At 29.3% G+C, this 27,843-nt stretch overlaps 2 protein-coding genes across 3 annotated transcripts; one reads left to right on the top strand and one right to left on the bottom strand.

The window, feature by feature from the left end:
* Positions 1-17,910: 17,910 nt before the first annotated feature.
* On the bottom strand, positions 17,911-19,617 carry LOC118074121 (regucalcin-like). 2 transcript variants are annotated; one of them, XM_035095053.1, is made up of 5 exons: positions 19,409-19,617; positions 19,114-19,277; positions 18,625-19,032; positions 18,418-18,533; positions 17,911-18,342 (listed from the first exon to the last, which is right to left on the bottom strand). In XM_035095053.1, exons 1-5 carry the CDS (start codon positions 19,474-19,476, stop codon positions 18,091-18,093), a joined length of 1,008 nt encoding a protein of 335 aa, XP_034950944.1. In that variant the 5' UTR covers positions 19,477-19,617; the 3' UTR covers positions 17,911-18,090. The 2 variants fall into 2 exon arrangements, with proteins under 2 accessions (XP_034950944.1, XP_034950943.1); XM_035095052.1 differs by having other exon boundaries at positions 18,625-19,044; positions 19,409-19,614.
* A 681-nt stretch (positions 19,618-20,298) lies between these two features.
* On the top strand, positions 20,299-22,903 carry Arp5 (Actin-related protein 5). The gene is made up of 7 exons (XM_035093703.1): positions 20,299-20,456; positions 20,555-20,869; positions 20,940-21,220; positions 21,288-21,506; positions 21,578-21,879; positions 21,961-22,141; positions 22,225-22,903. The coding sequence occupies exons 1-7, from the start codon at positions 20,354-20,356 to the stop codon at positions 22,846-22,848; spliced, it is 2,025 nt and encodes a 674-aa protein (XP_034949594.1). The 5' UTR covers positions 20,299-20,353; the 3' UTR covers positions 22,849-22,903.
* Positions 22,904-27,843: the final 4,940 nt, after the last annotated feature.

The raw sequence follows: 27,843 nt of genomic DNA, 5'->3' as shown, positions 1-27,843 counted from the left end.
TTTTTAAAGTTAACTAGAAATTGCTTTTTTTCTATACATTTGTTCAAGTAGTTGAAGTTGTTTTAATTACTATTGTTTATGATTGACATTGTCTGTTTTCTATTAAACAGATTAATTAAACTCTCAAGTCAAATAGACAATAAATTAGGCTTAGAATCGTATTGGAAATTGAATCAAACGCGATAATCTTCGGTAGAAATGTCGACAGTTTCTTTCTCTGTCTCGTGCATATATACAAACATCTCTCGTTTAGCCCCTACAGCTAAATTCAACAAGAGAGAACGTGAGATAGAAGAGAGAGGTGAATGTGCAAGTCTGCAAATCGATAACGATGATGATTACTATACTAATAGCACCGGCACCGGTCAAGCGTTCTCTCCAACGATCCGCTTTATTTCCCTTTCCCTTCTCTGCTACCACTACCAACATTTTCTCTGGTTCATACAGTTAACGCTCACGGTTATTATCGTATAACCGATAATAATTAGAGCGGATTTTGGCTTTCCGCTGTATTTTCATACTGCACATCCATGAGTAATTAATGACCATGTTTTGATGATGAAGATCCAATATTGAGCTCTTTTTTAATTATAGAACTTTGGTAAATTTGTAGAAATAATTGTTTCAAATTGAGAACATAAAATGATAAAATAAAAAGTTCACACTTCATTTTTTACACGTGATTTCAATCATTTTTAATTAATTGCTAATATTATTAGTTATCAAATTCATAATTATAGAGATTCATGAATGTAGCCAATTTAATAGGCCCATTGGTTATCATTTAATGAGATTAACATTATTTTATATTAATATAGTAAATACTTATATATTTGATAATCATTTTTAATATACATTTTACTAGTATTTTTTTTTACTAAAATCCAGTTTTAGATTAATTTATTTCTCGCATAATCTTTATTTACTTTTCTAGCTGTTTCCCAAATGAATTAATTTAGATGGTGGTACCACAAATTGATTTATTAGAAAATTGAACAATATCTATCATCACTGGTGTAATATCTACATTAATGATAGCATGATTATTAATCTATTACAATTAAATTGTATTTCAATATATTGGATCTGATATGGTTAAAAACATTTCCATTTAGATAATTAATTGATTGATAATGATGATAACTGATTTGCTCATATTACAAAATATTAATTAACTAATCAGGGAAAAATGAAGCTAAAACAAGCATAAAAAGATTTTTTTTGAATGCTATTAATAATTAGTTAATAATTGATTAATTTTATTAGGAGTAATTATAGCAGATGGAGCTTACTAAATACATTCTTTCAGAGATAATGAATATTACAAGAGATAATGCTGAACAAAACACTTAAAAGATTCATTATTTATGAATTTTGGGCCTTGGCTGCTAATAAATGAGGTAGAAGCACATAAACTAAAACAATAATTAACTGTTTGAAATAAATTTATGGTAAGTCTAAAGCGTAATCCGTTCGACCCAATTCAACCCCACTGGCTTCGAAATGTCCCACGAGGTAAGAGAGAAAATGTAGCAAGTGGTTACGCAAGTAGTGCGGGACCAGATCCACTGAATTCACTAAGCAATGGTCCGGATAATCCGACACACTTACGTATCTCTCACACCCCGGTTGAAGGTAAAGTGCATGAAAATTCCACTATACAAAGCATTCCCATCTTTCTCACAATCTCTTATTACATTCTTGAATCTTTTAATCTGCATAGTTTCACGTCAAACATTTATTTATCATTTTTATGATTATGAAAATGAAAAATTTTGAATATTTATAGAAAAAATACCAACTTAACGGATTATGGTGCAGCCTTGTTCGCTTCGCCAATGTACTTCCTTTCTCTCTCTCTCTCTCTCTCTCTCTCTAGCTGTAGTTCTAAGGAATACTTGAATGTTGCCTAAAGTGAAGTGGGTTGTGTTTTGTTACTTACTGAAGATTACCGTCTTACAAGAAACCCCAGCGCAACTCAAGAGAGAACTCTGCCCTTATCAACGCCCCAGCCCACGGGTCCCATTCATCCCTGCCATACTATACTGGAATTTTGCTTGAAAGTTTATTTCCAGCAAGAAGGAGCAGATCGCTCGACGCGAGCTAAGATGCAAATTACTTAAGTGCGACACACTAGAATGACTTCAATTACCTGTACTATTATTTTTTGTCTTAAACAAGAACTAGACTGAAGATGCATGATAACCTTCTCAGTCTTTTTAACTCTTCTCTTCACCAGAATTATTGTCAACATTTAAATAGTTACATAAAAAGTTTAATCATTTGAATTTAGTTACAGAAATATACCTCATCAACTTTCCAAATGGATAATAAAATTCCTATGGAAAACTTTGATGAAACATTATCATGTATTTTACAACCTGTCCAAATTTTTAATAGCAATATTTCAATGTGTTCATCAAAATAAAACCAAGGCTTGACTTTATATTCACATCAGAGTCGAGGTTGAATTTCATTTTGAAGGAATCCACGAGTCTTCCTTGTACACCCATACGAGATATGCAAACTCTTGCTCTTGTTGAAGCAATCCACCAGCAGCAGTCTCTTGACTGTGGATTTGCCTGAGATGAAAACTACTCGGTTACCTTTTCTTACGTACAAGACGTAACAACATCTTGCTGTATAAAATACAAGTTTTCTCAAACATCAAACGTATACGAATCTCGTTAACCTCAAGATGTATCTTTGCGCTTGTGTTAGTATCAAAATAATAAAATATACGCAACCATAGTGTGCTAGATTGGCTCTCTTGAACTAGTCAAGGGTAGAAAAGAAACTTCCAGTTGAATATTTACAACAATTCTTTGTTTCTATCCAACCATTTGATCACTTTAACTTGAATCAGGTTGTAACTTTTCAATTAAAAAATTCCTTGACTTTTATTGTTTCATCCTCAGTTAGAAAAATCTAGTCAATCGTTGCTATTTGCATTACCAAGTAGAAATTCTAGCATAAAAAGTTACAGAAACAATGTCTTAGCTCGTTTCATCAGCATATCAGAATTGTTATTTCTCCATTATTATTTTACCTTAGACTGATGTGCTTGAATTATATTAAATGAGTTGATAAATTAATGACGAATGAAATAACAAACAAACTTAATATGATCAAGTTGTTGAAGGAAGTACAGTTTCTTGGATGAAATAACAATGTTACAGAAAATACATTGGCTTTGATGAGATGTATGCCGGATGAGATGCATGTGAAGAGAAAGAGAAAAACAGTTTAACATCCTCGACACGTGAAAACAATTTATCGCGAAGGCACGGATGGCTGGCGGCACACAGGCTTGCACTAGAATAAGTTTGTAGCTCGGCAGCAGCAACGAGGCACGCCAAACTATGCCCCTAACTTGTCTTTCTTTCTCTCTCTGTATCTCATTCTCTTCTATATTCCCTTGACCCTATATAAAGCCACCAACCAGTTCTGTCGCCTGCCTGCATAAAGAGAACTGCGCACAATAACAACGTAACTACACCGGTATCAGAGTAGTGTAGGTAACTAAGTCTACCTAACTGAAGCGCAAGTCTGAAGTTTAACCACCCTATTCCCATTTTTTAACCATGTAATTTGTACACTATTTAGTATATTTGCTCTTACATACTCTTTCAGCATTTATTCTTCTGCCAATAGTCATTTGACTCATGTCTTTGCTTGGAAATTTGCATTTTTACTGCTTGGAGATAATAAATCTTGAAGATGGAGTTTATATCTTGTGATGTACGTTTTAAAGTTTTTTACCTTGTAAAAATATTTTTGAATAATGATAGAATGAATGCAAGCTGATTACAGGACAGTGACAAGATGAAAGCTACCCTCTCATAAGTCTGTCTCCATTCAGCCATCAGTCTGCCTTCATTCCTTATGTGTTGTAATTGTATTATTATTATTTTTTAGCGAACAAAAAGTTTATATTTTAATATAAATCTAGAATGTTTATTCTTTTCTTAAGTCTGAAAAAAACCTAAAGTAGATGAAATCATTTTTTATTCAAGAATATGATCAAGAATAAAGTTATCCTTGATCTAGGAATATTGTTTTTTTTCAGTGTTATTACATCAATTGAATTCCTTTCAAAATACTTCAATATTAATTTTGTAACTCACATTGTTTGAACAGTTTTGAATCCAAATATTTTGTCATAAATATTTTATTTGTAAAAGAATTTGCATCAATGTGATGCTTCAATATTTATCCGACCTCAATTTCTGTGATTCTAGAATCCTTTATTCACAACAAGCAAAGCCTCTTGTAAAAGACTCAATTTTCAAAAATCAACATGGGATGTGGGATTACCCCTTCAAACATCTTATATTACAGAGAGCATCAAATAAATCTGTAGGAAGGAACGAGTTCGAGATTTAAAAATCATCCCAACTTTCTTTGAGCGAAATTGAAATGAAATTTGGTAATCAGGAATATTGATAAAACCTATGTAAATTTATAATCATCATAACATCGATTACAATTGTGATGATTGTATGAAGATTCACTAGTCTTTTGAATCAGCTTCTTATCGGGTAATTCTGCTATCTTGCTCCCACTCGAAATATTCAAATTATCCAGTTCTATTCTGTCCACTCTTGCATCGAAACTCGAGCTCGATCCTACGAACTTTACGGCCGGATTATCCCTCTAGTATTATTCTTCAATTTGGATTAAACCCTCTTATGCGGATATTGGAAAAGACAGATCAACGTGTTCTTGAAGAAAGAAAATTCGTCTTTTTACATAGAAATTTACATTTTCATCTTTTGCTGTTCAATTTCTAGCTAGTTTCTGTTAAAAAAAATATTTTAAAGATCAACCTGGGTAGCAATAGAATATGAGTCTGATTTTATTTTTTTTCTCCAGATCTGAATTTACTCTCCAATAAGTGCAACATCAAATGAAGTGTTTGAAAAATTAAGAGGACTATGTTCAGGACTCCAAATTAGAACCAAATTTAAATTACTACCTGGAAGGATCCATCAACTTTTCAATGGAATTAAAAAACTTCTATATTATAACTTCTAATTACGTTATAGAGTAAAAGTTGTGATGCAATACAAGTTTTTGAACCTTCATGAAGGTGCGTTAGAGTCGAATGATGCCAAAAAAGAAAAATCGATTTCCATTTAAACGGGACAGGAAACCCTTTGTTCCGCGGATTAACGCTTCAAGTCGCTTAGCTTTCGTTTTTTTGTTTTTTAAAAGAATTTTTAGCTTCGTCGATTGTCAGATCAGGCCAGTAAACATAGACACCTCGTTTCTTTCTCCTTTCAATCTCTTTGTTCTATTTTTTTTTATTTTTATTTTTTCCCCTTTTATTTTTACTTTATATTCTCGTGTGAGTTAAATTTTTATTTGACCTCCATCCTGGTTGCTTGAAAAGGCCGTTCGAAAAACCTTTTACGATTTTATGCCTTTAAAAAATTTATCGTAAGAAAAGAAATTCCATAAAAGAATATATTCTTAGGAATTCATCGTATTTCTTCAAAAAGTTTATATAATACTTGAAAGAATTTATCTCCACTTGAGACAAGGCGCTTGTTTGTACAATCATTAAACGTAAACAAGCTACCAGTCCAGCTTAGAGTACGTCAAGCAGATTTTTTGTAATTATTTTCGTTATATCGGAAAGCACCTGTATTAATAATTTTTTCTAATAAATTCAATGTCAATCAAAATAAAATTATGTCAAATATTCAAAATTTTGCTTGGTAAAAAATGAAAGCGTAGATAAAAATTCATATTTTTTCATCCAGCTATTTCTGGCCTGAATTAAAAATCTAAAAATCATTCATATCAAAATACTATGTTTAAATTATTTTTGTTCTCAATTCTATTGTCCTTTCAATTCTGCTAATTATGAATACAAAGGAGTTTTTTTTTTAATTCATCAATAAAAAAGCCTTATCACCCTAATTACTTTATTCTGCCTGACATTTTTCATTCATTTCAACTTGGAGAAAATAAAAAGTCCTTAAATTTTAATATGAAAAGATTTTTGATTTAAAAAAAGCAGAAATAGTTATCTAACTAAAAAAAAATTACCTTAAGGAAGGCAATTAATGTGTCAGTGATTTTTATAGAATTTTAAAACTGGACTTTATATTCGAAGCTTGTCGGAGAGGTAGAGAAGGAAAAACTCTAGACGTGTTTTGAAAAGAGTTTATATAAGAAAAGGTAGAGAAGAAGAAATTAAATTCCTTAGCTGTATTAAATAGACGTGTGAGCGCTGGCTCGCTTTGTCGTTGACCTGTATCACTTGCTTCAGTCATACTACTGAGGTAGTTTTATCTTTCACAAGACTAGAAATAAAAGCATACGATATTTTTTAATAAAATAAAATCTAACAAGGGAAATATTTTATTTAATTATTGAGTTCATTTAAAAACTTTTTAACTTTTTTTTTGTTTAACAATCATCAATCTTCCATTTCAATAAAAAATTAGATAGTTCTACGACAAGTTTAATGACTCAGGAATCCCCCTTGGAAAAAGTATACTTGTGTTTGATGATATCCTAGAAGCTCCAAAGTCTTGTGGTATTTGAATATTTTTCTTGGTTCATCTCCTGTTTCTATAATGGGTTAAGTTTGAACAGACTGTAAAAAATAAATTCAAATGCTTCATCTAAAAACATTCAAGTTGTGGAGAATATTGAATTAGGTTTTGTCTCTATTCTCGCATTCTCATTTATCCGATTAGCTTAGCACGCAAGAGAAACCAATTTGCGCACAAGTTTCAGTGATAATTGCAAATACACAAATTCCGAATGTTTACAAAACCGAGAGTACGATGGAAATTAATCAATGTAGCAAAACATTGTATTATGCGGGCTTTATAGAATTTTAAAAAGAAATGATATATTGCTTTTGATTGGATTAATTTAAAAAATGATTATTTCAACAGCCATCTTCCAATGAATTCCAGATATTCGTTTTTTTTTCAACTGAGTCCTAAAAGTTAATTTTTCTGATTAACCCTCAACTCCAAAGTGATTTGAAAATGACAAAAATAAGACGACAGCTGAGCTCGGAAAAATTTTAATCGATCACCATTCAAGTTCTAACGGAATTTTAAAATCTTTTCCATGCGTGCTTGAGTGACGATAACGGTGACAGGCCAATGTGCACATCTGTTAAATCTGCACTCCGATGCACTTCTATCGATTTCAAATCACACGAGGCTTGCTTGACAAGCCTACCAGTAAAATTTAATTCCTACCAATCTCTGTTCACATCTTCTCCAATTCCAACTTGATTCTCATAGCAGCATCAAGCTCATCGAAATTGCTTCAACTGCTAGATTATTTCTTCTTTTTTAAATTACTCTTTACTTGTCAACGATTATTGACTTGTTGCTGTCGAAATTTTTAGTTCTCTCGTCAAAAAATCGAACCTTGTCGATATCCAAGTCTCAATCAATACCAATGTAGTTATCAAACAAAGGGTAATTTTCCGCAATACACTCTCCTCTAGTATCTCTTCATTGATTATAAATATATTATTTACTGTCATGTGTGAAAACAAACATTACAAAATCATCGTGTTGAAGGTGTAAATTCCAATCTTTTGTGACATCAGAATACATGTATTTTTCTTTGTTTTCATCCGATATATGTGAAATAGTGAGTATTGTAATCAAGAGAATGAATCGAGACATGCGACCGATACGATATTCATGCACGCGTGATAGGAATTAATTAGCCGCCACAACAGCCGCTTGATTAATGTAGTGGACTTTGACATTTTCATATATTCTATCTGAGTATCCTTCTGTCTATCTTCATTTTCTAATAAAATACTTGATTCTCTGTATAATTGATGCATAACACGATCGAAAATTGCATTCAGTCATCGATGAACTATTTGAATATCGTATCATATCAATAAATTTATACATAGAAGTTAAAAAAAAAGCTCTGAGAAGTAATTTATGAGTGTTGACATAAATTTATACGAGCTAAGATTATTCAATAAGCGAGAGCTGGTCTGCTGTAACATAAAAAAAAATAGTATTCTTGTCAAAGAGGTGGATTTGAAGATGAAAAGCATCTTGAAGAGAACTGCAAGAAATTTACGAGATGTTGCGCAACGTAAAACTGGTAATAATCTCCTATGGGAACTTTTCTTCACGAACGTAAACCAGACGATACGTTTTTCAATGATATGGTCGAGCTTTTCATTAAATAATATATTTTATATAGTATTTATTTTCTTTCAACAGTTTATAGGTTGTTTAATTTTGTGAATTTAACGGCACTGGTAAATTTAAAAAATAACTCTCAAACATAAACATTTAATTACATAGTGTCACTCGGCTGGATTTTAGTTTGAGTCGTGGATTAAAATTTTGTTTTAGCATACGTTAAACATAAAATTTTGGTCTAAAATAATTTCGAACGTTTAACGAATATTTAAAAAGAGAAAAAAAAATCATACATCAACGTTAATAGGTGAAAAATTCTGGACTTCAACGTCAAGTAAATGAATGATTGATGGATGGATAGTGCGATGAAAGTTACTGAAATAAAGACTGTTTTTTTTAAAATAACTGTTAGCTTTTATCGAAATAGAAATAAATTTTTTTTCTCTCTGTTTGTCATATTAAAATTTATTATAAAATTTTAAGAATGGAGTAATAGACTGATTTAATATTCTTTTAAAATTATTTTCTACTTCTGGAAAAAGCTATTTAGAAGATAGAAAAAATAAATTTTAAAAGTGTATGAAAAAATGAGAGCAAACAAAAAAAATGTTTTAAAAATTCTATTCCTCATTTCGAAATAGTTGAAGTGGTTAAAAAATTATATTTTTTCCCGGTGTGAAAAGACTTCAGAAAAAATAATATCCTGTGGGGATTACAAAAGAGAAAACAAGTTAAAGAGGCAGAAAGAATGAGATACAAGAACAGAGTCACTATTTGCTTCACCAAATAGGACTCATGAGAATTCTCACAACTAAAATTCTATTTCCAAAATAAAACAAGTGACAAAGAATATCTCTTGGGAATTTTCCTATCTTGTTTTCAACAAAATTATTTATACCTTTCCTTATCGACTAGCTACTTTTCTATAACTCTCCAGATACTTTTCATTCCAAGGAGAGGTTGAGAAATAGAAATGTAAGATTAAATGTTATCCAACACCATTCTTTATAGTGTAAAACATGTGGAAAAGTGATAGTCTTCATCGACTTTCTTGAACTTCGGGTTATGTTAACACTGCCATTCGTATCAAGAGCATCTTCAGTATCACTTATTTGGACCCCAATAATTTCCAGTTGTTCCAATTTTGAAGGCTTTCAATTCCGAATATGTTACCAACTATCGTAAACTTACTGTTTTTATCTCCAATACCTGTTCAATATGCACAACTATCTTGACTCAACAAAAATTTTATCCTTTTAAAAATAGAAAAAATACATCTGTCAATTTTCTAATGTTAGCAAAAAATAATGCAATACTTTCAATACCTGAATAAATAAATAAAAACTATCTTAACATTTTTTTAAAAAATTTATCTGTAAATTTTTTGATGTATGTTTCAAAAAAAAAAGAGCTGGTCAATTACTGAGTTGTTATTCATTACGTCAAAAATTTCAATCATGTAAATGATAAAAAAATATCAAATAGTGTGATTCAAACTCCAGCAATAATTACCAACCAAAGTAAATATGTAATTTCATTGAGCTGAATGACCACAGAATTTTTCTTTTACATTCCATTTAATTCATTATTTAGATTCTGTGGAAATTAACTTGTACATTTTTCATGAGATAAATACTAGAAATTTCAATAGAAATTTTTCGAAAGTGATAAAATTTTAGCGACGGAGTTTTTCACTCAAACAATTTGGATCCATAAATTTGCAGAAACATGCAAGTAAAATATATTTATATCAAATTATAACATTTAAGAATCTTGGAAATTATTATGAACATTTGCAGCGTACGACACTCACTCGAAAGATCGTACCTAGAAGAAGGAAGAAGAAATTAGATGAGTCAGGAAGTCATGCCTGCACATTTTAAAGGAGGAAAGACATTGCAAGAAGCTGCTAGGATGACACGAAAGCTAAAGTCTGTCTACTGAATTTGAAACTAGTTAAAATAGTTTGATAATTACGATCAACGTGATAATTACTAAATAAGGAGTACGAAATGAAAGAGTTGGCTCAAGTTTTACCTCTCAGAGCGTACTAATTCGACAACTCCTTCAGTTCGAATTTAAAGTTGTTTTCAACATATAAATCTAATAACTACTGACTTTGCTACAATAATATTTTTGATGGAATTTATTTCTTATTTTATAAAGATGGATGAAAAAAAAAACATTTTTATACGTTTAGTAAATATTAATTCAAGCATGGAAGAAACTTTTAAGAAATCCTATAAATCTTTATTTTCAATAAACTCTAGCCAGTAAATAACCAATCGAAAATAAACTTCAGATACTTTTCTGATGAAAAAAATTGCAAATTTATTGAATAAGACTTGTTAGGGAAAAAATAGTAATTAATGGAGATAAAAATTGTAGCAAAAATATAAATGTAAAAAATATCTCACGTCTTGGTCCTTAAGTCAAATCGAGAGTCGTTTGAATGGAAAGTAGGTGAGTGTATCAATGGCTAGATAGAATTATGTAGTGCACAGCACAATGCAAATATCAACTACTCCAGAATAAAGCTCGACATAAAATACAGATGTCTAGAATAGATATAGCTCTTTTGATACAACTGTACCCTATGAATACTATTCGTTCTTTCTTCAAACGTTAGCTAACCGAACTGGAACTTTTGATATTATTAATAATAATAATAATAACTTTTCTAACAAAATTAGCTCTGACAATCTAATAAAAGCTAATTCAATATTCATTGTGTCAGTCTAAGACTAAATAAAAAATATATTTATTTAGAAAAATTGAAAGTTCAATTTGAAATCTATTTAAATAAATGAATAATTAAATTATTGTAAATATTAAGGAAGACTTCAAAATTTAAATAATAATAAACTTGAGTAATTTTATACGAAACAATAGTTGGTAAAAATTTTTAATTAAATCACTCTTTGAACTTTCTCTTTTAACTCGAGCACATCATTTGCTATGTTAATAAAATTTTAATTCACTTTGCAAGTCTATAAAAACTTGAAAACGTTTAAAGTTAGGCGGACATTTACAATGTGGGACAATATCGCTTCAGTGTTTACAAGTTTAGAAAAAAGTGGTTAAAAGTAAAACAAAAAAAAATGAAGAAAAAAAGTGACATAACTTTCGATCACCATAAAAACCAAGTCAACGCGAAAATTGGACTGCATCTTTTACGATCGACTCATGAATATCTTAAAGCTGAATCTGCATCAGCTGCATCACACCCGGCTGCCTGATACTAATATCGATGGAGATATGAGTACGTGAAAATTCAGAAAGACCAAAAAGAGTAGCCAAAGAATAGAAATAAAAATGAATCTCTTGTTAAAAATCTACGCTCCGTAAACTAAAGTTCAACTAAGAATAATAAAATTTTACTCTTGTTAATTAATTCACGTGGATCATTTAATTTTTTAATAATATGCACATCTTAAACTTAATCGTTTTTCATCATGCCTGTGAAATAAACGTTTTCTTACTAAGGACACGAAAGATTTATTTTTTCAAGAATACTTGTTTTAATCAAAATATTCGTTAAAATTTAAATCATAATTACTAAATGAGTGACATTATTTTCGCCTCCAGGTTTAAATTTATTTTCTGATAAGTGTTATTATTACTTTATGCTGATGCCTCACTTAATATGGTTCTTGTAAAGAGGTAAAAACAAGCCTGAAAGAAATAATAGACTACGGCTATTTAGTAATTATTGATGTAATGCTTCAGAATTGTTATTAAATATTCCATCAATATCGACGAAAATTCGTAAGTTCGTAGAATTTAATATTTTTTAATAAAAAAGCATATTATAATTTTTTATTCATGTTCATGAACATATTTATTTTTATAACAAAATTTGATAAAGACATAAATATTGGTAAAAATACTCTTATGTAACTTATTACCGATATTAAAAAATCAAACAGCCTGTATCACTATCAAAAGTACAAAACATCACGATATAAAAAAATATGTCAATGCGTATATGCATTAAAATTTCAGTGCTTCACAAACGACTGGATATAAATAAACGAGCGTTATAGTTTAATAAAAATACCATCAATCGACTTCAACATCATCCCCATATTATTTTAATCTATTGAGTTGAACCGAATTTCAATTTTTTTTTTCGTAAAAATAACTTATATTGTAACGTTTGTATGATCCATATTCAATGTGTCAACATGTGTAGCACATATTCTGTCAATATTTATCAAAAAAATAAATGAATAAAAGATCATTTGAAAGCAGAGAGTGCCCTAAAAGGTATGAATACAATATTTGCAAACAGTTTTTTGAGTGATGGACATTACATGCTGTCAATAAAGATCGTATTTCATCGAAAATCAATGTAAAAAATCTCTCGTTACATACATTTTAAGATTACTTTTCGTCTTGTTTTTTTTTATATTAAAATTACAGAACTCCAATAACTTGTTAAAACACCTTTTGAAAAGTTGAAGCAGGAAAATGGCTATGAAAATTTATTTTATAAAAAAAGATGACTTTTAAAGGCATCTTCGATGTCAATATTCATTAGAGTGGCACTTCTATTTCGCACTTTATCAATATTCATTGGAGAATAATTGATACTCTAAAAACTGTGTGTCTGAAGGAATGTTCGAGAGTTGAAAATAAAAAAAAAATAGTTGACATGCAATCTCTGTACTTTGCGCGACTGCACAAGTATTTCTCATCAACAGAAAGAGTCTAGAATAGCTCTCGTTCATTCTACACCACGAGGATTGATTTAATTACCGTGGGAAATAGAAGGTATGGAAGTGGCAGGCACTCTTCTTCTCCTCTCTCGCTCTCATGCTCTTGCGTTTCGTACCGTTGATCTAAGTGCACATTCCTTGAAATCTACGAAAGAATAGTAGTCGTAAAGAAAATCATTAGACATTTTCACGAATCCATTTTATTATTATTATTTTTATTTTATTCTACAGTCTTTCATCGTATGTTTTTTTTAATTTTTTTTTTTCTACACACCTTAGAAATAAAAAACATTTGAAAGTATTTGAAATCTAGTCATTAAATCTTGGCACTCATATAAAATTCCTATCTTTCACATTTTTGCCTTTAAATAAGATATTTTCATAGCATTGAAGCAAAACTGACAACTGAAATAAGTTTTCTCCAACTTGCCCATGAACTGCGAGAAAAAGTTCTGTCTTCATGGTAATTAGAACTCCTCAGGCGTAAAAATGTGCAAAAACTCTAGAGAAAGCAGAAAGAAAGGACTGAGAAAATAAAAGAAGAAAAATTATAGAATATTGATAGGGACGAGTATTTTTTATTCAAAAAATGTTAAACATAAATTTACTGAGTACTCATTACTCTCAAGTTTATTTTGCAAAATCAAACGATAAATAGTTGTAAAGAAAATACTGCCCATTATTTTTTTGTCAGATCGATTATAAAAAATGTTCTCTCAAACTTTCGACCCTCTTTTAGTTGGCAAATAAATCAGAATAAATAATAAGCTCAAAAAAAATTGAAAACATTTTTATAAAATAAACTAATTTAAATGTTCTGGAAAAAATCAAAGATATCAGGTATCGTTACAAATAAAAATAATTTCTGGTTTGAAGTATTAAATAAATATGAATAATTATTTAATTAATTTCATTTAATGAAAATAAAAAGAATGCAGTAATTTTTTTTAGTAAAGAAAAGATGGTATAATTTTTAATAAAGAAGTTACATTGAGGCTTGAAATACATTTAATAAATCTAAGAGAAAGCCTTGGAGAAATATTTAAGGACTTTTGTTAGTAGTTTTAAGTAATTTATATGATTAGAATACTCCTTATAGCTCTAGAAGAAACAAAGAGAGAAGCACGAAGCCGGAGGATTGTAATTTTCAGATTAGAGTATAAGTTTCTTAGTCTCTTATTCTGATTATTGCTATCCTATTTCATTGTTCTTTGTCATATTAATTAGAGTTTCCGTCTGTATTATTCAAATATAAACGATTTATTATTGTATTAAATATAGATTTATATAGTTATATAGAGTTATCATTAACTCATTATGAAAAGCTAAATCAATTAAATTTCTAACAATGAAAATAAAACTGCAAAAAAGTGAAATATTACTTTTTGGATCTCACGTACTCACGTCATTAAAAACAAAAGACCAAATAACGAAGGTGAAAAAGTAGTAATAAAAAAGAAGCAAAGTGAGATACAGAAGTCGAAAAGGGTAGAAAAAACAGGAAAAAAAAGAATCGACGTGGTGGTAAATCGTAGGACTGGCGTTCACGACGATTTGCAGTCGTCGCCACTAATTGCATGTCAGCCTCGATGTTTCGCATTTCATTCACTCTGACCACGACTAAAATCCTGATTTTTATTCCTGCTCTTTTGTTCCTTATCATTCTCATTTAAAATTCTCTAGTTACTGATTAAACAAACTTGCAACATTTTTTCTCAATTGTTCGAATAAATGATACAATAAACATTCCTCCTTGACTCATTCTATTAAGAAATAAATATGGATTTAATTATTTTTAAAACCTATGTTATTTAACAGTAAAAATGATTGGCAAGTCAACTTTCTCTCATTGATTATTCTGAGGAATTTCAAGTCGAAAATATTTCACATAAAGTATGCATGATTTCTTAGGACTCATCTTTTTCTTCATACTGAGTAAAAACCTACTCGCATATAGACGTATGAATAATTGATCCGAGTATCGAATAAATAAATAAAGCTCCACCAAAGCAAGAATTGAAAAATAAGAGGCGTTCTCCGAGAGGCGGTACGAAGACTGCGTTTTCCTTATTTTGGCCTTCAGTTTGACAGGAAAAATTTTAGGCAACTTGGTGAATAAATAATTCCAGATAGACCCCACCTTTCTGTGATACTCGTTTTGTCATTCGTTGCGTTGGTAAATTACCTCAGTCTATCGCGACCCTCATTTCTTCTTTTTACCTTCTTCTGCTTGAGCAAACAAAATGCCGACCTTTCTGCTCCCAGTCCCACAGGACGACTGTGCTTATCACCCATTGATTTACATCTCAAGTTGTTGCTCTGAGACACCATCTCCGCCTCTCCGTTCTTTCCTCGCTTTCTCACTTTACAACCACTTCTACTTCCGCACTAGTTTTATTCTCTTTCAAGAACACCAAAGCCCTTGTTCCTTTGTATCTTACTTGTTAAAAATTACATTACGTTCATTCTTTGATCAAGACTTCTTTGTTTACTTCTCTTTTTATAGATCTTCTAACTAAATAAAATCAATATAGTTTGCCGTTTTTGTTAATAATTTATATTATTATTTAAAATTAACATCACAGAAAGTATCAATTCACCAATTATTTCTCCAACTTTACTCTACTCCAACGAAGTCATAAAACATTTATATCTTTTTTGAAACATTAATGAACCTGAACCATTAGCAAAAATCAATATTAATTAAATTTGTAATTATTCTTTAATGAAAAGAAAAATAAACGATATAACTGGTAGGGTCTTCATCATCAATAAATTCATTTAAACGTTATAATAGTTTTTAATTTTTTTCTTTAATTAAAAAAAGTTTCATCTTATTTCATATTTTACCGGGTAAGTTATTTTCCCTATGCTTGCACACAAAGTAATTCAGTAAATGTGAATGGATGTCTTTGATACCATACTGCTAGTGGTGATAAAAAAATATGAACCAACTAGATATATACCAGCGCACTGTACAGCACTAGTTATTTCGCTAATAGATTTTTCACTAGGATAAAAATATCATGGCGATATCGGATAAATGGGGTGGAAATGTTAGGGAAGAAAAATTAGTGGTACAGCTCAGGTTATGTATATCCGGAATAGTTAGCTTCATTTTATGCTCCATACGTAATCCTAAAATTGTATTCACCAATTATTCCAATTAAATACCCGAAAAGAGACAACCGATGAAATTCGAGCTCTTGAATATTAATGTTAAAATTTTGATGATTACAGAACTAGACTTATAACTTTAATAATTAATGTTTATTGATTATGATTCAATTTCAGCTCTGTTACTTGTATGAAATTATTGAAAATATTTGTGTCAAACTTTCGAGAACAATTTTTTAACAAACCATAAAATAGTTTTAATGAAATAGCAATACTCTTCAAGAACTAGAACATCTATGGAAAGTCTCTAAACTTCAACAAAAAATTGTAATGATTCTTATAAAACTTTGAAATTCTATAATCACGACCTCCATCAAGCTGTCTAAAGTTATTCTTATTTGTGAAATGATTAAATATTGGTCAAGTAGTTTTCACTGGTAATGTTGATAATGATCTCTTCTTGATATTTCCAGATAATTCACTGATAATAATATAAAGCATCAAGACAATATGAAGTTTTTGTATAAGGAAGAAGAAATATTTCATGAAGTCATCTTTTAAATCATAAAAACAATAGCAGGCATCATATTAAATTTCAAATAAAGTTTCATTATGTGCTTGGAAAATGAGATGAAGAAGTTCTGAAAAAGCTGCATCCTTTGGAAAAATATTATTATACATTGTAATATTACTAGGTCAAGCTTTTAAGATTTTTCTAAAGAAATTAAAATAATTTATGTGTCTATCTTATGTCTTCATATTTCTTTTCAGAAACAGTAAATATAACTTTATGACTAGATTTTATATTCAATAGAGTAAAGTTTTGTAATCAATAAGATCAAAGTAAGAAGTGAAAACAAGGAACAGTCTAAGCCGCCTCAGACTTATTTTATTTCATGGGAAAAAGCTGTCAAACGAGTAAAGTTCTTTTACGATATACAATGAGAACTTTATTTTCATATGTAAAAGCCCTTTTTCTTCCCGACGTTCCCAATAAACTTCTAATAGTATTGATAAAACATTGCGGAAAAAAACAAAAAATTACATGTCTTGTAAAGTATTTATTCAACACTCGATCAACTTGGTCCTCGTCCTTTTCAATGTCCTTTCTGTCTCTACATCCTCGAACTCGAGTTCTCATTCATAAATAAATAAATGGTTTAATTCCAATGGAATCTGTTGAGTTCTCACAAAACACTTGGACATGCACCAAGCGTGCAGTATAAAAGTTTACTAGAACAAGCTAGTCCTCAGGGCACTAGTGGGAACGTTGCTTTACCAATTTACGAGGTTTAAGTTTCTTCTTTGAACATATCAGACAATTATCGAAGGACCATTGTAGTTTGTTGAATTTGAAAATATGGCTCAAGTTTTCAGCAATGTTAAGAGCTTTCTAAACTATTGGTTCTATCAATTTTCCAAGATATATTACCATTTTATAAAATAAATTTAATAAAACCTTTTTTTTTCAATATTTCAATTATTGGAAAATATTTTTTTCATTAAACTTTTCTTAGATTTTTCTTCCAGTAAAACTGAAAATAAATAATGCTTTTTTATTCATATTTACAGCTTCCAAAAACTTCAAGTTCAATAAAGGATTAAATATAATCAAGGATTGAATTCTCTGTAACTATATGATGGAGAGTGTCCGGACATCTGATGCAAAAGCCAGGAAATATTACGATCCAGTATGGAAAGGACGCTCACACAGTCATTAGACAGACAATTTGCATATTCTATCAAGCTTCGAGCGCCTGCAGTTCTGTTATTGGTGTAACTTTACCCTTTAAAGTACCTCTAATATTACACCCAAGCTATTCATGAAACTTCCTCAACTAGACTAGCGAACCTTTGGACTTTACCTTAACGTGTAGTGTTCTACTTGCTAAGTATACAAGGACTTACACAAGATATTATTCTTCAAGTTCAATTCTTTCTCTGGGTCTTTTGTCTACATTTTACATCCCTTCAATTCTATTTCATGTTCATTCAAATGCCATTGTTCCCATGAAACATGATGATCATGTTAACTTAAATTAATTATGAAACAAAAAGTACATTCATCACATCAGTTAAATACATCATTATATTATTTACTTATTAAAAACAATGTCATCTTCCAGTTTGTAAGATAACATTGGAGATCCAGTCACTCCTAGACCATAAATAGCAAATACAAAACCTGCATAAGGTTGATTTTTTATTTCATCTTCTAAACCTTCTCTTGCACTTGTTACGTATAGAATGTCTTTATTCGGACCACCAAAAGCTAAACTTGAAACGTGAGTCACTGGCATATCAACTATTCGTAACAACTCTCCAGAAGAAGGATCTATTTGCAGCACCTATAAAAAGTTATATCTTTAACGAACCTGATTGATTTTTTAATTTTCAGTCTTTACTGATTCTACCATTCTTACCTTTCCATTACCCAAGTTGTCTGCTACCCAGAGATTTCCTGTACTATCGATTGTCATTCCATCAGGAACTCCAGTAATATTATACTTTACAAAATCAAACAAAGTTCGCTGATTACCTTAAATGACAATTATAATGTAATTTTAAATTACTTAATATTCTTCAACAAAATATAAACTTAATAAAACCAATACTGTATCATGACTTACTAATATTACCACTCTCATTGTCATAATCAAAGACAAAAACTTTTTTTTGAGGAGAATCAATGTAATAAAATGTGTCATTAGCATGATTCCATACAAGACCATTGCTGATGCTTACTGGACTGATCATTGTACTACGTTTGGCATCAGAATCAAATTTATAAAGAGAAGCTTGGTTAGGTGGGTACTCATTTCCATGTTCTGCCATTGTACCAGCCCAAAACCGCCCTTTGGGATCTACTTTTCCATCATTGAATCTGTTATATAGACGTGTCGAGTCAACTGTTCGAATAATTTCCACATCAGGATCAGTATCATTAAAATGTCGATTCCAATATATTTCAACAAGATTGGTACCACTCCCTACTACATAGCTATTTTCTTTGCCATCAATTGGAACTGCAACACTCACTGGACCATACTCTGATACAAAATAACTCTTCTTGTACAATAGAATGTATATGTAGCTGTTTCTGTGAGTGTAATACTTACTTATGAATGTGTAAGTGAGTTCATTTGTCTCAGAATCCCAAGAGTACAATTTTTGCTGATGAATATCCACAAAATATAAAATATTACTATTTTCATCCCAATGTGGGCCTTCAGCAAGATCAAATGGACCAAGTATTGGAACAATTGATATTTCTGTGTTATCTCTGTAAAAAAGTTTTATTTCAAAAATTTTCTGTGTAAATTAAATTATTTGTTTTGTATGACCTGAACATTAAATGAAACTGCTATGGACGTTGATGAATATTTCATTTATTTTGTTTGAAATTCCACTTACCCTCCTTGAATAAAGTTTATTAGTGATATACACACCGCAGTTAACAAAATTATTTTATGCATATTCATTGTGCTCGAAAAAATTATATTTACATAAGGATATACACAAAATACTTAAACTTTCTAAACTTCCAACCCGTTCAATCCACCTTTTATATACTCCATGTCATGCTTGAGTAAATAAATTACATGCACGTGAATTGCACAGGTCAATTGTTCACTGTAGACTTTAGGAATTTCCACATTTATCTGACAAATGTGGTCATTGTATTATTTTTCCTCCATATCTGCACTTACAACTGGCAATATATAATTAGAAAAAATGTATGTGCGTCAATTAGTGCTCATTTTTTATTCATTATCAGTAAAATATACTAAAGCCTTGAATTTTTAATAAATTTATCTGCTATAAATCATGAAATATTATTTTAAATGATTACTTAAAAAAAAAAATTATATCTCAGTTAATGAATAATATAATAAATATGTCAAATATTTATAAAATTATTTTATTCTTATAAATTGCAAATTTTTTTATTAAAAATGTAAACAAAAATATTTTTTATAATTGACCCAAACGTTCCTACCTTTTCAGCTAAAAAAGAGCTGAGTAAATTTTTATGGAATTAAAAGGAGAAAATATGATTACAAAATATTAGGTAGAAAGAATTTGGATGGAAATATGAGTGAAGTTCGCTCTCAAAAAGCCAATCACTGAAAGTGCCTCATAACGAGCAAGCCATATAAAGAGCATTTCTGCATGAAAAGTTTTTAAATTAGAGTGGATTGAAATTTAAATAAATGTCAATAAAGAAGAGTTCTAACTCTTTTAAGTAAATCTAGTTTACTAGCTGTCGATAAAACCTAACCTTTATTTTCAGTAGTATAAACCATGTAAACATATCCCAAGTCAACTCCAATCATTTTCAACAGTTATTAGTTAAAAATGGATATTGTGGAATTAAAAGATGAAAAAACAGTGCCAGATATTATTCATGTTTATTCTGAAAGAATAAAAAAAGAATCAACTCCACTGGTTATAGATAATGGTAACATTTGATGTTTAGTCTGAATGTTTACATTCAGCTCCAAAACTCTTACCTCTGATGTGATTTGTTTTATATATGAATAATTTATCATTTTATAGGATCGTATAATTGTAGAGTTGGTTGGGCAACTGAGAAAGAACCTCAATTGATCTTCAAAAATCTTATTGCTAAACCAAGGAAAGAAAGAGGTAAAAAAGATGGTGAAGTTCAAGTTGGAAATGATATCACAAATATTGAATCTGTAAGATTCCAGTTAAAGACACAATTCGATCGTAATGTTGTAACACATTTCGAAGCTCAAGAACAAATATTTGATTATACATTTACTCACATGGGAATTGATACAGAAGGTTCAGTAAATCATCCAATCATTATTACAGAAGCATTTTTGAATCCTAATTATTCAAGAAATCGTAAGTACTTTTTATTTATCTATTGTTGATTAAATATATAAAATTACTATTGTTTGGAATTACTTTTCAGTCATGGCAGAACTTCTGTTTGAATGCTACAATGTTCCATCAATAGCTTACGGAGTGGATTGCCTTTTTTCTTATCAGCATAACAATTGTCCACCTGATGGACTTATCATTAGTATTGGATATCACACAACACATATAATTCCTATACTTGATGGAAGAGCTGATGCTGCAAATTCTAGGAGAATAAATATTGGTGGATACCATATAACTTCGTACATGCACAGACTTTTACAATTAAAATATCCCGTTCATGTAAATGCAATCACTCCTAGCAGAGCTGAAGTAAGTTAAATTGTTTTTATTATTCATTTTCATGATTTTCAATTTACTTAAATAATAATAAATCCAGGAATTAATTCATGAGCATTCCACGATAGCTCTTGATTATCAAGACGAAATAAAAAAATGGACTGATCCAGATCATTACGATGCCAATGTATTGCGAATCCAACTGCCTTATATAGCACCAACAACCACTCCGGGTTTAACATTAGAACAGCAAAAAGAAAGGAAACGTGAACTGGCACGTCGCTTAATGGAAATTAATGCCAGAAAACGAGAGGAGCGAGTATGTTTTGTGACACAACTTGAACAATTAACTTTTATTGGCTGATAATAATAAACTTATTTACTTGATAGTTGGCAGAAGATGAAGAGCAACTTAATCAGCTTCTTGCAGTTCGAGATTTAATAGATGAAGGAGAGCCCGAAGAATTTCAACGGGCACTTAAATCCTTTAGTCTATCTAATGAGACTGAATTAACGAAGATGATAAATAATTTGCAGACAAAAGTAGAGAAAACTAGACAAAAAATTGTTGCTGCTAATTCTCAAGAGGATAATGTAGGAATAGAGGAAACGAAATCAAAGATTAAAACTACTTTACAACCTAAAGACCAAGCAGATTTTGATGAGTGGATTGCTGGAATCCGGAAAAAAAGGTTGAATATTTTTATGTCTTAATTGATAATTTAAAACTTATAATGAACTAGGAACTAAAGCCATTTATTATATTAATGCAGACAAGAAATTTTGGACAAAAGATCAGCCAAACGACAACGTAGACAGGATATGGCTAAGCGTAGAACAGTAGCAGCACAAGAAAGGATGCGAATTATTAGCCAATTAGCAAAAAAAGAGAAAAGGGATGATGATTTTGGTATTAGGGATGAAGACTGGGATGTCTACAAAGTTATTAATAGGGTAAGCTCCTTTTTTGAAACGAGATGATTAATAATACAATATGAATGTTAAAAGTATCTTAAAAATTCATTTAATCTCAATAGGAGGGCGGAGATTCAGACTCAGAGATAGAACAAGAACGGCTTTTAGAGCTTGAAGAAGTATTGCGCCAACATGATCCAGAGTTTGATGGTCCAGGCTCCCATACTCCTGTAATACCAGGTGAAACGCATCAGTTACATGTGGGATTAGAACGATTGCGTGCTCCAGAAATACTTTTTCAACCTTCCATGATTGGATCAGTAGAAGCAGGCATTGCTGAAACGATAGAATTCGTATTAAAACTTTATTCACCTGAATTACAATCTCGACTTGTGAATAATGTGTTTCTAACGGGTAGCCCAGCGAAATTCCCCGGATTGCTTGAACGTTTACATCGTGAACTTCAAGAGATTAGACCGTTTAAATCAAACTTTCGAATTAGTATTGCTAAAAATGCTAGCTTAGATAGTTGGTATGGTGCTCGTGATTTTGGACTGAGTGGTAATCTACCAGAATATTTGGTGAGTCGAAAGGAGTATGAGGAAAAAGGCGGTGAATATTTAAAAGAACATTCAGCGAGTAATATTTACACAAAATCGCCTGATCCACTTCCGTTGATACAGCCAACAGTAGCAGCAGAACAGATTGTAGTTGAAGATGCAGTCGTCGATGTAGAAATGGAATAATAAATGAATTTTTGTATTTTTAATAAATTTTAAAATCTAAGGATAAAAATAGAAATTTTTCGATGGATATCTACTTTAATACACAATTCTTTTTGTTTGTTTATGACATTACAAACAAGCTACATTGTAGCTTGATGATTGATCACAATTTACAGTATCATAAAATTTTATTTTAGCGAAAATCACTTAGACTTTGTCCAGTTAATTTTTTTTATTAATTAGCTTTGTGAATTATTTCTATCAATCTTAACAAAAATTGTCATTGCCTCCCTATAAAAAATTAAATTTTTTTCAGAGGCTTAAAAAAAATAATGAAAGTGATCCCTCACACTAACGTTCAGTCTGACTACAACGATCTCAATTCATTCCTCTGACATAACTATTAATTCATAGCTTAATCTAACATCACAATAGAATATAATATACTGAAAATTATGAGTATTCTTTATACTCTAACTAGCATTCAGTAGCTTTTTACATTCAATTTTTATTTATTTATTTAAACTAAAAAAATACTTTTTTCTTATCAATGTGATGCTAAATTTTCTATATATGTATTTCAAGCTCTATGATGATAAATAACTTTCAATTATTTTTCAATCAAACTATTATAAAATCTACAAAATAATTCACAATAGTTTAAAAATAAACTTTTATGAGTATTTATAACTTAATAAATTACAAAATTTTTGCATCACATTAATAAAATCAATTTGCACAGAAATGCATAAAATATGTTTCATCGATTATCCAAATAATATTAAGTTTCTGATACTATTGCATATTTGTTAATAACAAAAAAGATCTTTAAGATCAAAAATTTTTATATAAACAGATAAATAATCATTTTTATTATCACAGTTTGAGATCGTTGCAGACCAACGAATCGCTAATGTTTTCAAATAACAAGTTTATTTATTATCTCAACTGAACTTCATCATTAAAGATTTTTTTTTATGAAAAATGTGATATTTATATTTTTTTGTTATTGTAGAATTGAGGTAGAATCCAATTTTGATGAATCAGATGTAATTTTTGAATGCTGATTTTTGTTCAGTGCGGAAAGTGAGGGTCTACTTTCTCTAATTCTAATCTTACTTTAATTCAAAAAGTATACATTAGCATTATTCATATTTGTTTTATCTTGTAGCAATAATAATCATAATAATTGATAATTATTACAACAATGGTTAATGTCTTGTCTTGCAGTACAATGGGTTTATGTATAATTATTTAATAATATAGTTGGTAATGATGGACATTAGGAAGTAAATGACAGCTATGTACAGTACACACTTGCCTTAGTTGTACTATTTTTATGTATAATAGGGATCTAATTATTTTTCGTTTTTTTTTTCTGTTTAATGGGCATTATTTACGCTTAAAATACCCTACAAACATATATACCTGCTAAGTATTTTGTATGTACGTAAACAGATGTGTTTAATCAGAGGATATGTCGATGAGAGCTATATCAAGCGTCGAGTTTTTTTTTAAAATTATCAATTAATTATTCATTATTAATTAATATTATTATCATTAATATTATTATTAATTATCAATATTTTAAATTTTATTTTCTATTACAAAAATGTACTCAAGTTTCACTGCTGAATACGTACATTTAAATCGCGTGATCTACGTTTTACCTACTTTTTTGTTTCATTGTCGAGTTTATTTATTTACTTTTCTTTATTACTTATTATTTCGGTGGATAACTGCGGCTCTCACTTTTACATGCCGCTTTATTTTCTGTTATTTATATTTCATATTTATATCTGTATTTATATATTTATATATATATTTATATTTATATAGATTTATTACTATGATTTTTCTTTTTTATATTAATAATGTTTACAAGTCAGTTATGTATATTTCTTTTTTGTTTCTAATGCTATACCCGGCACAGCACGAGCACGTCCGTTCTTCCCAACAGTTTTACTCATTATCATATCGATTTACTTTAAATCCCTATAAGTTCCTCGCAAGTTGATAATTATTAATATCATTCTTTTTTTATTCAATTGGTATTTTTTCATGGCACGCAACGCTTTTTTTTTTTATTAAATGGCACCCACCAAATTCCTTTTTACACTCAGTTTTTATTCAAGTCAAGCGTATTCATAGTACTCGTTTTTGCACTTATACTATTAATCCAATTGTTCTGTGTCAACATCCAAATAATTCATTTTTATTGCAAAAAATTGTAGAAATTAAAATTTATTTCATGTTATTAATTGTGTTACTTTAAAACTATTCAATTATAATATCGAATGTAAAATTATTTTTTATTAACATTTTTAATTAAAATAAAGTAGACTAGATAAAAGACTATTTCTTAACAAACAATATATGGATAATGAAAATTTATTGCAGACTGATATTGCTAATTGCAGAAGCGAGTACTTTGCACGCATGTGCATCCCGTGCAAGCGCATCAAATTCATATCTCCGCGGTATTCTAATGATCTACCCTACTCAGGCCTCTAAGACTTACGGTAGCACGGTAAACCTCTATATAAAAATAAGAACTATCCCTACATAAACGTATTACAAAAATAAATGGCATCGTACTCTGCTAACGAAGCAAAATGTTACAGGCGCAATGTCGAGCGACGCAGACATTATTTAGATATTGTTTAGTGGTTTGTAATTATCATTATTACATTACATAATTAATTTTTTTCTATTTTAATTGTGTAAATTGTTAATTCCACCAAATTATCTCGCTCGATATTCTGTAATCTTCTTTGTGAAATATTTGAAAATTTTTTTATTGTTATGTGGTATTATTTATTTATCATTGGATTTTTTTATTCATTAGTGTTTTTTTTGTTATTCCACTTAAGTATGTTATACATAGAAGCTGCTTATTGTGTATCACGTATATTCTCTGTCTTTTACATTTAGTAATTGTTAAGAATTATTAAATATAATTGGCTTTCATCATTTACCACAACACAACTTTTTTCAGACAAAATTTTCATTATTACAAGTGCGCTTTTGTGTTACGTAAAAATTTTTTTTTTGCATTCCCTATTTATTTATTTCTAAAAAAATTAAATTTTTTTCTTTATTTTAAAATTACCGGCTGTGACTTTTAGTTGCTATGCCTACTTAAAAATTTCTTTTACTTTGATTATTTACAATATCGACTTTTCAAGTCGAAAAAATATTTTTTACTAAGAAAAAAATATGTTTGATATTGTAATAGTTAAATAACTGACAAATAACACTTCACAAAACTATTAAAAATAAATAAATTAATATTTAGCAACTTAATCGAAATTCTTACTATATAAAACTATTGATTACAAATGAATATACATTAATATGGTTTTGTTTTATTAAATCTTATGCCTCATTATTGTAATAATATGTTTTTTTTGTTTACTAGCAGCTTTCTTTAAAGCTATTTTAATTTTCAATTGGTCCGATGTGATCTTAAAAAACGGAGGACCTACTTTTATATTTATATCATTTTTTTTCATAATAGATTATAACAATTAAATTCGATTTCATTTTTTTCTAAAATATTTAAATAACATTGAACAGAAAATGATTTTTACAAATAATTGAATATTGTGTGTTTTGTTGTCATAAAAGTTGGCGAACAAATATAATAATATTCAAATGAAATCATTAACATCAAAACAACTAAAGTTTTTTTCACTGAAAAGCAAGCGAGAATTTTTTTTTATGAATAAATAAAAAAATCTAGAGGTAATTAATTAATCACTAAACCCGTTTATAAACTACTTAGAAGCTACACGAGTATATACTCAGAGGCTTTAATCACAGCTTTGTAGTGTATTATTATTCCATATAGCTGCACAATGACTAGCCAATTTTTAAAAAAATGTTGATTTCTGTCACACAACTCGTTTTATTAACTATTTTTATTTTTCCACCAACATTAATTAATAATTTTCCCCTCTTTTTTCCGTTTATCAACTTTTGTTTAAATCTCATGTAAAATTTCTTTTTGATCTCTTTGTTTTTATTTCTTTGAAGTACTCGAAAAGACAGAGTACTTTCAGCAGTCTGCTACATTAATCAGTCTTACCCGATGACTTGGTATCTCACATGAAACTGAAAGCCTCAGGCATACACACGCATATTTTTAAAATAAATTGCTAAGAAATTTTTTAATGCCTAAAAAAATCTAAAGCTCTAAAGCAGAAAAAAATATGTCTATCTTATCAATAAAAATTTTCAATCATAAAAACAAATATGGATTAATAACGATGAAACAACTATTTATCAAATAACTGAAATTAGTAAAATTGAATAATCATAAAAAATATCCATTCTCACGCATATGTCATGGTTTTTCGAGTTCCTTTTAAATAATTTTTAGATATAACTGATTGTATAATATATGACTTAAGTTAATTTTCATAAATTATACAAACTTATATTAGATTAGAATAACTTTATAATAAAAAGAGATAAAACATTCCTTCTACATTAAACAAATAAATTTCGTCATATTTACATATTTATAGATGTAATAATAAATTTGAATGTGCAAATAAACGTAAGTACGGTAAAAAAAAATCTCGTTTACAAAAAAAAATTTTTTTAATTGCAATTATTGCCGATCAATAAAAAAGTTCATTTAATTCAATATTAGTAATATGAATTGTTTGTATTACAACCTAAATAACTGAAATATTTCAATGAAAATTTCGAAATATTTATATAAATACATAAATAATTAAAAAACAACTTACACATTTGAAAAACCATGACGATTAAATTCTTTCACACATAACTTTATAAATCATTTTATTTCTTAGATGAAATTCAATTTTAGAAGTCTAAAAATTTAAACAATAAAAAGCTATATTTTTATACTAAATTTAGTAATCAAATTACGCAAAATAGTATTAATAATAGTAGTTATAATGATAGTAATAAAAAATCTAGTACTATGACAGCGCATTTGTGTTTTGAACTATTTGAAACGTTGCAACTAGTTAGAATCGA

Source organism: Chelonus insularis, unplaced genomic scaffold (assembly GCF_013357705.1).
Source record: "Chelonus insularis isolate UGA/USDA-ARS -01 unplaced genomic scaffold, ASM1335770v1 contig_131_pilon, whole genome shotgun sequence".
NCBI classification, from domain to species: domain Eukaryota; kingdom Metazoa; phylum Arthropoda; class Insecta; order Hymenoptera; family Braconidae; genus Chelonus; species Chelonus insularis.
The sequence above is the reverse complement of the archived record's forward strand: the minus strand, read 5'-3'. Positions and strand labels throughout refer to the sequence as shown.

Excerpts from the sequence above, each read along its gene's own strand:
- Arp5 (XM_035093703.1), top strand. The coding sequence starts at position 20,354 with ATGGATATTGTGGAATTAAAAGATGAAAAAACAGTGCCAGATATTATT. Across the intron at positions 21,880-21,960 it reads GCTGGAATCCGGAAAAAAAG|ACAAGAAATTTTGGACAAAA; the intron begins GTTGAATATTTT and ends ATATTAATGCAG. Across the intron at positions 22,142-22,224 it reads TCTACAAAGTTATTAATAGG|GAGGGCGGAGATTCAGACTC; the intron begins GTAAGCTCCTTT and ends TAATCTCAATAG.
- LOC118074121 (XM_035095052.1), bottom strand. The coding sequence starts at position 19,476 with ATGAATATGCATAAAATAATTTTGTTAACTGCGGTGTGTATATCACTA. Across the intron at positions 18,534-18,624 it reads CAATGAGAGTGGTAATATTA|GTAATCAGCGAACTTTGTTT; the intron begins GTAAGTCATGAT and ends TTGTCATTTAAG. Across the intron at positions 18,343-18,417 it reads ACAACTTGGGTAATGGAAAG|GTGCTGCAAATAGATCCTTC; the intron begins GTAAGAATGGTA and ends AACTTTTTATAG.